We start from the raw sequence: 11,507 nt of genomic DNA, 5'->3' as shown, positions 1-11,507 counted from the left end.
CCAGCTCCAGTTCCCTAACACTGTCTTGGATAAGCTGGAGATGGGTGCACTTCCTGCAAGTGTAATCAGCAGGGACGACCATGGCATCCCTCACCTCAAACATGTTGCAAGAGGAACATTGCACTGCCTTCACTGCCATCCCTCTAAAAGTAACCTTTTTAAAAAAAAAACTGGGTCTAAAGAATAGAACAAGCAAAATGCAGCAATTACCTACTTACCACAACGGGTCTTATTATTAGGTTAGAGGAGGAGGGAGAGTGGGAGGCACTACCTCTGTAGTGCCTCGGGTTCCTCTCCTGCACGCTTATAAACTTCCATTAAATTGCCCCTCAACCTTTTGCGTTTCAATTTATTCAAACTTCCTTCATAACTAAAACTCCCCCCATACCACGAAATGTCTTGATAAACCTTTTCTGTACCCTCTCCCAAACATCCACATCTTTCTGGTAGTGTTGTGACCAGAACTGTACGCAGTGTTTCACCTACTAGAAAATCTGCAAAACTTGTTCTCCTCTTAGGAAATAAGGCAGGGGGATGACTGAGGTGTCAGTAGGAAAGTGCTATTAGTTTTAATATAGTGATGAGAAAGGATAGGCTGGATCTAAAAGTTAAAGTTTTAAATAGGAAGGCAAATTTTGACGATCGTAGGCAAGAACTTTCAAAAGTTGATTGGGGACAGATGTTTGCAGGTAGAGGATCATCTGGAAATTGGGAAGCTTTCAAAAATGAGATAACGAGAGTCCAGAGACAGTATGTTCCTCTTAGGATGAAGAGCAAGGCTGGTAGGTGATGGGAATGCTGGATGACGAGAAATTGAGGTTTTGGTTAAGAAAAAGAAGGAAGCAACTGTCAGGAATAGATGGCAGAGATCAAGTTAATTTTTAGGGTATAAAGGCAGTAGAAGTGCACTTCAGAGGGAAATCAGGAGGGCAAAAAGGGGACATCAGATAGCTTTGGCAAATAGAGTTAAGGAGAATCCAAAGGGATTCTATAAATGCATTTAAGGACAAAAGGGTAACTAGGGAAAGAATAGGGCCCCTCTCAACTCTGACCTCAGATGTTGCCTAACCTGCTGTGCTTTTCTAGTACCACACCTCGCCCCTTAAAGGTCAGCAAAACTGCCTATGTGTGGGGCCGCAGAAGATGGAGGAGATAATAAACGAGTATTTTGCATCGAGTATTGTTTAGATTAGATTAGATTACTTAGTGTGGAAACAGGCCCAACAAGTCCACACCAACCGGCCGAAGCGCAACCCACCCAGACCTATTCCCCTACATTTACCTAACACTACGGGTAATTTAGCATGGCCAATTCACCTAACCTGCATATTTTTGGATTGTGGGAGGAAACTGAAGCACCCGGAGGAAACCCTCGCAGACACAGGGAGAATGTGCAAACTCCACACAGTTGCCTGAGGCGGGAATTGAACCCGGGTCTCTAGCGCTGTGAGGCAGTAGTTTACTGTGGAGAAGGATACGGAAGGTATCAAATGTGGGGAAATAAGTAGCGACATCTTGAAACATCTCCATATTAGAGTTTGGATGGCTTTAAAGCGCATAAGTAGATAAATCTCTGGTCCTGATCAGGTGTACTTAGATCTCTGTGGGAATCCAGGGGAGTGATTGCTGAGCCCCTTGTTGAGATACTGGTATCGCCGATAGCCACAGGTAAAGTGCTGGATGATGGGAGGTTGGCTAATGTGATGCCATTATTTAAGAAAGGTGGTAAGGAAAAGCCAGGGAACTATAGACCAGTGAGCCTGACATCAGTGATGGGCACATTGTTGGAGGGAGCCCTGAGGGACAGGATTTGTGTATTTTGGAAAAGGAAGGGATGGATTAGGGGTAGTCAACATGGCTTTGTGTGGGGAAATCATGTTTCACGAACATGACTGAGTTTTTGAAGAAACAAAGATGATTGAGGAGGCAGAGCAGTGGACGTGATCCATATGGGGTAAGGTGTTCTGTGAGGTTTCTCATGGTAGACTGGTTAGCAAGGTTAGATCACATGGAATACTGGGAGAACTAGCCATTTGGATACATAACTGGCTCAAAGGTAGAAGACAGAGGGTGGTGGTGGAGGAATGCCACCAGCCAGGAGGCCTGTGACCAGCAGTGTGTCACAATCTGTGCTGGGTCCACTGCTTTTTGTTATTTTCATAAATGCTTTAGATGTGAACAAAAGAAGTATGGTTAGTAAGTTTGCAGATGATCCCAAAATTGGAGGTTTAGTAGACAGTGAAGAAGATTACCCCAGAGTACAATGGGATCTTAAGCAGATGGGCTAGTGGGTTGAGGAGTGGCAGATGGTGTTTAATTTTGAAAATTTGAGAGGTGCTGCACTTTGGAAAGGCAAAACAGGCAGGACTTATACACTTAATGGTAAGATCCTGGGAGTGTTGCTGAACAGAGACCTTGGACTGTAACTACCTTGAAAGTGTAGATGCAGATAGATAGGATAGTGAAGATGTTTGATATGCTTGCCTTTGTTGGTCAATGCATTGAATACAAGAGTTGGGAGGTCATGTTGCGGCTGTGCAGGACATTGGTTGGGCCACTTTTGGAATATTGGGTGCAGTTCTGGCCTTCCTGCTATAGGAAGGATGTTGTGAAATTTGAAAGGGTTCAGAAAAGATTTTCAAGGATGTTGCCAGAGTTGGAGGTTTGAGCAATGGGGAGAGATCGAATAGGTTGGGACTGTTTTTCTGGAGGCAGAGGGGTGAAACATAGAAGAAAGATTGAGGAGGCCATTCGGCCCTTTATGCCTGTTCTGCCATTCATCGCAATCATGGCTGATCATCCAACTTGATAGCCTAATCCTGCTTTCTCCCCATAACCTTTGATCCCATTTGTCTCGCTGCCTCTTGAATTCAATCAATGTCTTGGCATCAACTATTTCCTGTGGGAATGAATTCCACAGCCTCAGCACACTTTGGGTGAAGAAATGTCTCCTTCCCTTCGTCCTAAATGCTTTACCCCAAATCTTTAGACTGTGACCTCTAATTCTAGATACACGCACTACGCGTAGCATCCTCCCTGCATCTACCCTCTGTAGTCCTGTTTGAATTCTATAAGTCTCTGAGATTTCCCCCCTCATTCATCTGAAGTCCAGTGAAAACAATCCTAACCTAGTCAATCTCTTGTCCTATGTCAGTCATGCCATCCCTGAAATCAGCCTGGTAAAGCTTCACTACACTCCCTCGAGAGCAAGAACATCCTTCACCAGAAAAGGAGACAAAAGTTGTACACAATATTGTGTGTGGCCTCAGCAAGGCCTTGTATAACTACAACAACACTTCCCTACTCTGTACTTGAAGCCTTGAGGGGCATGGATAGGGTAAATTGACAAGGTCTTTTCTCTGGTGTGGGGGAGTCCAGAACTCGAGGGCATAAATTTAGGGTGAGAGGGGAAAGATATGAGACATAAGGGCCAATCTTTTCACTCAGGTTGGTGCATGGAATGACCTGCCAGAGGAAGTGGTGGAGGCTGATATAATTACAGCACTTAAAAGGCATTCTGGATGGGTATATGAATAGGAAGGGTTTAGAGGGGTATGAGCCAAACAATGCCAAATGGGGCTTGATTTATCCAGGATATCTGGTCAAAATGGACAAGTTGGACCAAAGGGTCTATTCCATGTTGTTCATCTCTGACTCTGACTCTGCCAGCGAATACTACCGTTGGCTGGTCTGTACAAAATCGAAGTGCATGGTAGGGACTCCATCTGGGCTCATCACTTTGTGGGTTCACTGTCAAGAAAGCCGAGCTGCAGCAGTGACTGAGGGAACGGGTGTGTCCGGGGCTGCCTGGGCAGGTGACACCATTTCATTGACCGTCTGTTTGAACTGAATGTAAAAAGGATATAACCCATCAGTGAGGGATATATTGTTATCTGCTGCTCTGTTCTGCTTCATTTTGTAATTTTAAATCATGTATGAATTTGACTATGGTTTCATGATCATCATTAGACTCTAATTGAAGGAAAGGCATTGATGAAGCTGCTGAAGATGGTTGGGCCTTGGACACTACCCTGAGGAACTCTTGTAGAGAGTTGTTTGGGAGATGAGATGATTGATCCTCAACAGCCTGATGTTTAATCCTACCTTGTTGCACAATGCCAGGTCCAATGTAGTCTGCATTTTTGACTCCGGAACATGATCTGAGAAACAATCCTGAAAACATTCAGGTACAGAACTCATGTTCTCTGTTGATTCAATTTTAGATTTTAATTCACTATCCCTTCTCGTTCTGGTCTGTTTTTAGTTCCTAAATTAATATTTGTCCTTGGTCTTAATGCTACTCTTTGATTTACCAGATCTTTTCAAATTTGATCCTTTGCTCTTACTATTTAGTTTAAATCCTCTCTGCTTTCCTAATTATGGTTTCAACCAGAACTCTGACCCCCAGCATGATTCAGATGAGGACAGATCCCATTTTGCCTTGTACTGGTGTAAGTGTCCCATGAGCCAGAGATCACTTCTGCACACAGTCATACAGCACAGAAACATATGTTTAAGACCAGACATCCCAATCTGACCTAGTCTCATTTGCCAGCATTTGGCCCGTATCCCTCTAAACTATTATTTATATACCCATGCAGATGCCTTTTAAATGTTGTAATTGTATTTGCCTCCATATGCGCTACCCTCTGTGGAAAAAATGATCATTTAGACCTTTTTAAAATCTTTCCCCTCTAGCTTTGAACTATCCCTCTCCCTCAGAAAAAGACCTTGGCTATTCACCCTATTCTGTGCCCGTTATGATTTTTTTTGAGATTAGATTACTTAGTGTGGAAACAGGCCCTTCAACCCAACAAGTCCTCACCAACCCGCTGAGGCGCAACCCACCCAGACCCATTCCCCTACATTTACCCCTTCACCTAACACTACGGGCAATTTAGCATGGCCAATTCACCTAACCTGCACATTTTTGGACTGTGGGAGGAAACCGGAGCACCCACGGGGAGAATGTGCAAACTCCACACAGTCAGTTACCTGAGGTGGGAATTGAATCTGGGTCTCTGGCGCTGTGAGGCAGCAGTGCTAACCACCGTGCCACCCATTTATAAAACTCTACAGCGTTACCTATCAGCCTCTACTACAAGGGAAAAAAGCCCTAGCCTATTTGGCCTCGACCTAGAGCTTAAACCTAGAAGTATGTGGGAGTCTATCTCTTTCTTTATTTGAATAATGGAACAACATTAACCATTCTACAGTTCACTAACACCTCCCCTTTGGCCAGCGGATTTGACAATTACTGCGATTAGGGCCTCTTATCTGCTCCCTATCCTTCCTCAATAGTCTAGGATACATTTCTTTCAAGCTTGTAGATTTATCTATCCCCTTTTAGGCTGCAAAACTGTTAGTACCTCTGAACTCTTAATTTATTTGAATATTTCAGTCCTCCACCCTGATGACGATATAGAAATGTCCACCATGGAAACAACTCATCCATGCTGACAGGATATCCGAATGTAATCTAGTCCCGTTTGCCAGCATTTGGTCCATATCCCTCTAAACCCTTCCTGTTCATATACCCATCCAAATGCCATTTAAATATTATAATTGTACCAGTCTCCACCACTTTCTCTGGCAGCTCATTCCATGCACACACCGTCCTATGTGTGAAAATGTTGCTCCTCACGTCCCTTTTATATCTTCCCCCCCCTCATCCTAAACCTATGCCCTCTAGTTCTGGACTCCCCTACCCCAGGAAAATGACCTTGTCTATTTATCATATCCATGCCCCTCATGATTTTATAAACCTCTGTACAGTCACCCTTCGGTCTCTGATGCTCCAGGGAAAACAGCCCAAGCCTATTCAGCTTCTCCCTTTAGCTCAAATACTCTAACCCTGGCAATATCCTTTTTAAATCTTTTCTGAACCCTTTCAAGTTTCACAACATCTTTCTGATAGGAAGGAGACCAGAATTGCACGTAATAGTCTAAAAGTGACCGAACCAATGACCTGTACAGTCGCAACATGACCTCCCAACTCCTGTACTCACTACTATGACCAATAAAGGAAAGCATACCAAATGCCGCCTTTGCTATCCTATCTACCTGCGACTCTACTTTCAAGGAACTATGAACCTGCACTTCAAGGTCTTTTTGTTCAGCAACACTTCCTAGGACCTTATCATTAAGTGTAGAAGTCCTGCTAAGATTTGCTTTCCCAAAATGCAGCACCTCACAATTATCTGAATTAAACTCCATCTGCCACTTCTCAGCCCATTGGCCCATCTGATCAAGATCCTGTTGTAATATGAGGTAACCTTCTTTGCTGTCCACTACAACTCCAATTTTGGTGCCATCTGCAAACTTACGTACTGGACTTCCTATGTTCATATCCAAATCATTAATATAAATGACGAAAAGCAGTGGAACCAGCACCGATCCTTGCGGCACACCATTGGTCACAGGCCTCCAGTCTGGTGGCATTCCTGCCTCCACCACCCTCTGTTTTCTACTTTTGAGCCAGTTCTGTATCCAAATGGCTCGTTCTCCCTGTATTCCATGAGATCTAACCTTGCTAACCAGTATCTCATGAGGATCCTTGTCAAACGCCTTACTGAAGTCCATATAGGTCATGCCTACCACTCTGCCGTCATCAATCCTCTTTGTTATTTCAAAAAACTCAATTAAGTTTGTGAGACATGATTTCCCACACACAAAGCCATGCTGACTATTCCTAATCAGTCCTTTCCTTTCCAAATACATGTATATCCTGTCACTCCGGATTCCCTCCATCAACTTGCCCAACACCTTGGTCAGGCTCACTGGTCTATAGTTCCCTGGCTTTTCCTTACCACCTTTTTTAAATGGTGGCATCACTGATGAGGGGTTTATGCCCACAACATCAATTCTCTTGCTCCTTGGATGCTGATACCCATCCTGTGCTTTTCCTGCAGTCCCAGTCTGTGTTTGGAAAGTTAAAATCCCCTACCATAACCACCCTATTATTCTTACAGATAACTGAAATCTCCTTACAAATTTGTTTCTCAATTTCCCGCTGACTATTAGGGGTCTACAATACAATAAAGTGATTATCCCTTTATTTCTCAATTGCACCCAAATAACTTCCTTGGATGTATTCCCAGGAACATTCTCAGTAAGTACAGCTGAAATGCTATCCCTTATCAAAAACGCCACTCCACCTCCTCTCTTGCCGTCCTCTCTATCCTTCATGTAGCATTTGTGTCCTGGAACATTAAGCTGCTAGTCCTGTCCATCACTGAACCACTTTTCAATAACCCCAGTCCCATGTTCCTAACCATGCCCTGAGTTCATCTGCCCTCCGTGTTAGGCCTTTTGCATTGAAGTAAATACAATTTAATTTATCGGTCCTACCTTGTTCTCTGCTTTGTTCCTGCCTGCCCTGACTGTTTGACTTGCCCCTTTTCCCCAAATGCACCAGTCTCAGATTAATCTCTTTCCTCACTATCTCCCTGAGTCCCATCCCCAACCGTACTAGTTTAAATCCTCCTGAGCAGCTCTAGCAAATCCCTCTGCCAGTGTTTTAGTCCTCTTCCAATTTAGGTGCTATCTGTCCTTTTTGTACAGGTCACTTCTACTCCAAAAGAGATTCCAATGATCCAAAAATGTGAGCCCTTCTCCCCTGCATCAGCTCCTCAGCCACGCATTCATCTGCTCTATCCTCCTATTCCTGCCCTCACTAACTCGTAGCACCAGGAGTAATCCGGATGTTACTACTCTCTGACCTTTTTAAATTCATGCCTAACTTTCTATAGTCTCCTTTCAGAATCTCATCATTTTCCTTTCCTGTGTCGTTAGTTCCAATTGTACAAAGACCTCCTACTGGTCCCTCTCCCCCTTGAGAGCATTCTGCACCCTCTGAGATATCCTTGATCCAGGCACCAGGGAGGCAGCACACAACTTTGGTGTTTGGCTGCTGACCGCAGAAAAGTCTGTCTGTGCCCCTGACTAGAGAGTCCCCTATCACAGTCAGTCGCTTGGAACCTGACGTACCCCTCATTACATTAGAGCCAGTCTCGATACCAGAAACTTGGCTGTTCATGCTACATTCCCCTAAGAGTCTATCACCCCTACATTTTCCAAAACAGTATGCTTGTTTGAAATGGGGATAGCTGCAGGAGACTTCTGCACTACCTGCCTACCCTTCCTACCTTTTCTGGAGTTAACCCATTTACCTGACTGTATCTATGGCCTTTCTCCCTTCCTAAAACTGCCATCCATCACACCCCCTAGCTCTTGTAAATTCCTTATTGCCTCTTGTAAGTTCCTATTCCATGTGATCTGATAGTCTTCTCAACTGAAGACACTTCCTGCAGACATAATCATCAGTAACATGGAAACTCTCCGTAAACTCCTACATCTGACAGGAAGAGCATATCACTCTTTGCTTCTTTATGATCTACAGACCCAGAAAATAGCACTGTCTTTTTGCTCCTAAACAGTGCTTCAAGCTAACTTAGTACTTTTGATTAAATTTTAAAAATATAAACCATGAGACAGATCCCAATAAAACATAATCAAGGAAGAACCTGCTCCACCCACTCACAGCAAAGTTACACTTAAAACTCTGCACTTATCTGTTTCTGTGCTGTGAGCTCTCCCATGCAGGTTCCTCCAAGGTCAGTTGTGCGTTTCACTGTTTAATTTTTCCTAGACACACTCTGATGTCCAGAGATACATGAGCTCAAACAGCAAAGGCAGTAACTACAGATTCACTGCTGTGCCAGTTGGCAGTGTCAAAATCGTTGTCTCTCTCTCTCCCTCACTGACCATGTGGTCGCTGCCTTTTTCTGTCATCTTCCTTTTAAAGTGCCGTTGTTTTGATCCTTTTTCCCCCCGAAGTTCCAAAACAATGCAGCAACATATAAAACAGTATTGCTGCTCTGGAATTTGAGGAAATCACCTCCAACACTAAAATACCTCAAAAGGAGCAGCTCCGACAGTCGCAATTTTTCCTATCCTCCTGCAGCATTTTTTCCATTGTGAAGACTCTGCCCACATTTTCCAGTTTCCTCCACACAATGCTTCTGTGGTCTCAAATGAGCCCTACTCATTCCCTAACTGAGTAGTTAGCATTCTTGCTCTTAATATATCTTTTAAAAACTCTTTGGTTTTTATTTGCCTTTTATTCTACTTGTCAGTGCTTTTTCATTCACTCTCTTAGCTTTCCTAATTTCCTTTTCAAGATTCTCCTGCACTTTTTATACTCCTCTCGGGATTCTGCCATATTAGACCTCGATAGCCATCATGATGTCCCTTGATGTCCAGGGTTCTCTGTTCTTTGTTCCGCTTTTTCTTTATAGGAGCATATTTGCCCTGAACACTAACTATTTCTTCCTGAACGCCTCCCTCTGCTTTGACATGATTTTACCTTGGGAATACCTGCTTCAAGTCCACCTGGGCCAGATTGTGACTTAATAAAATTAGCCTTTCTTGTTTTGAACTTTTATTCCCAGTCCATCCTTATCCTTTTCCGCAGCTGACCTAAATCTAACTGAGTTATGGTCACTATCTCCAGTATGTTCCTCTACTGAAAAATATTCCTCCATCTGCCTGGATTCATTTTCAAATATTAGGTCCAAAATCCCCCTCCCTTGATGGGCTTTTTATACATGCTGGCTAAAAATATTTCCCAAATGCAATTTAAGAATTTTGTTTCCTTCCTTGCACGCTGAAACTATCCCATTTAATATTGAGTACTTAAAATCCCTTAATACTACTGGCTTATTTTTCTTTCTTCTGAGATTTGATTTTGTAGTTGGAGAAATTGGAATGGGGCAGTGTTTAAAGGTAAACCCACATCTGAAAAAGATCTAGAGAAGGGTCACTGGACCAGAAGTGTTAACTCTGCTTTCTGACCACTGATGCTTCCAGTCCTGCTGAGTTTTTCCAGCAGTTTCTTTTTGATTCTGACATTTTGGGAGGCTTTTAAAACCCAGTTGACCAGAGTTCAGGGCCAGTGTGTTCCTGAGAGGATGAAAGAGAAGGATGGCAAAATTAAGGAACCTTGGATGAAGAGAAATACTGAGTTTAGTTAAGGGAAAGCAAGGTTTAGGAACCAGAAATCAAACAAGGCCCTTGAGGATTGTAGGGGAAGTCGAAAATAGCTTAAAGAAATTAGGACGGTTAGAAAGAGACATGAAATTTTCTTGATAAGTAGGATTAAGGTGAATCTCAAGGCATTTCATATCTATATTAGGTAACTAAAGAAAGGGTAGATCCACTCAAGGACAATGGAGGGAATTTGTGTATAGGCAGAGGAAGTGGGTCATGTTGGTTTTGACCAAGGAGGAAGGCATGAATGATGGTACTTTGGGGATTTGTTGATTCTCTAAGGCATATCAGCATTAAGAAGGCGGGAGTTGTATTTGGTGCCTTAAAAAAACATTAAGGTGGATAAATCCTCAGGACCTGATGGGATCTATTCTAGGATACTGAAGGAGGCAAGGGAGGGGATTGCTGAGGCCTTGACTGGGATCTAAGTAAAAACAATGACTGCAGATGCTGCAAACCAGAGTCTAGATTACAGTGGTGCTGGAAAAGCACAGCAGTTCAGGCAGCATCCGAGGAGCAGTAAAATCGACGTTTCAGGAATACAGGCAGAGAGCCCGAAGGGTGGAGAGGTAAGTGAGAGGAGGGTGGGGGTGGGGAGAAAGTAGCATAGATTTTAATAGGTGAGTGGGGGAGGGGATGAAGGTGATAGGTTAGGGGGGAGGGTGCAGCGGATAGGTGGGAAGGGAGAGTGACCATGTTACCCTGAGGTGTGACTTGCCCCGGGTGTTGTGATGGGTGTGGTCATGTTACCCACAGAACCCTCTGAGTCTTTGGACTGTTCCGTACCACCTGCCTTCCATGGAGAAATTTGCAAAGGAAAATGCCTTTGACCGCAATTCCAACAGGAAGTGGTAGCGCCCACGAGACCCTACAGGAAAAGGGGAACATAGAACATTCCGGCGCAGTACATGCCCTTCGGCCCCTCCATTGCTGTGCTGTCCAATCTGAAGCCCCTCTCTCCTACACTATTCCATTCTCATCCATATGCCTATCCAATGCCCATTTAAATGCCCCTAAAGTTGGCGAGTCTATTACTGTGGCAGGCAGTGCGTTCCACACTCCTACTACTTTCTGAGTAAAGAAACTACCTCTGACATCTGTTCTATATCTATCTTTCCTCAATTTAAAGCTACGTCCCCTTGCTAGCCATCACCATCCGAGGAAAAAGGCTCTCACTGTCTATCCTATCTAACCCTCTGATTATCTTATAATTGGAGATGCTGGTGTTGGACTGGGGTGTACAACGTTAAAAATCACACAACACCAGGTTATAGTCCAACAGGTTTAATTGGAAGCACACTAGCTTTCGGAGCGACGCTTTTTCATCAAGTGATAGTCAGTTGACTATCACCTGATGAAGGAGCATCGCTCCGAAAGCTAGTGTGCTTCCAATTAAACCTGTTGGACTATAACCTGGTGTTGTGTGATTTTTAACTTTGTACACCCCAGTCCAACAC

The 11,507-nt window shown here is 43.8% G+C and overlaps 1 protein-coding gene across 1 annotated transcript in view; it reads left to right on the top strand.

Annotated features, from left to right (window-relative positions):
• Positions 1-11,507, top strand: part of agpat2 (1-acylglycerol-3-phosphate O-acyltransferase 2 (lysophosphatidic acid acyltransferase, beta)) — a 116,872-nt gene that overhangs the window by 72,423 nt on the left and 32,942 nt on the right. Inside the window, exons 5-6 of the mRNA XM_043719726.1 lie at positions 4,468-4,479; positions 10,404-10,414. Coding sequence (XP_043575661.1) covers positions 4,468-4,479; positions 10,404-10,414 — 23 coding nt within the window. The remainder of the gene's footprint in view (positions 1-4,467; positions 4,480-10,403; positions 10,415-11,507) is intronic.

The sequence above is a fragment of the Chiloscyllium plagiosum genome, chromosome 30, assembly GCF_004010195.1.
Source record: "Chiloscyllium plagiosum isolate BGI_BamShark_2017 chromosome 30, ASM401019v2, whole genome shotgun sequence".
Lineage (NCBI taxonomy): Eukaryota > Metazoa > Chordata > Chondrichthyes > Orectolobiformes > Hemiscylliidae > Chiloscyllium > Chiloscyllium plagiosum.
Note: the sequence above shows the minus strand (reverse complement) of the source record. Positions and strands in the feature narration are given on the sequence as shown.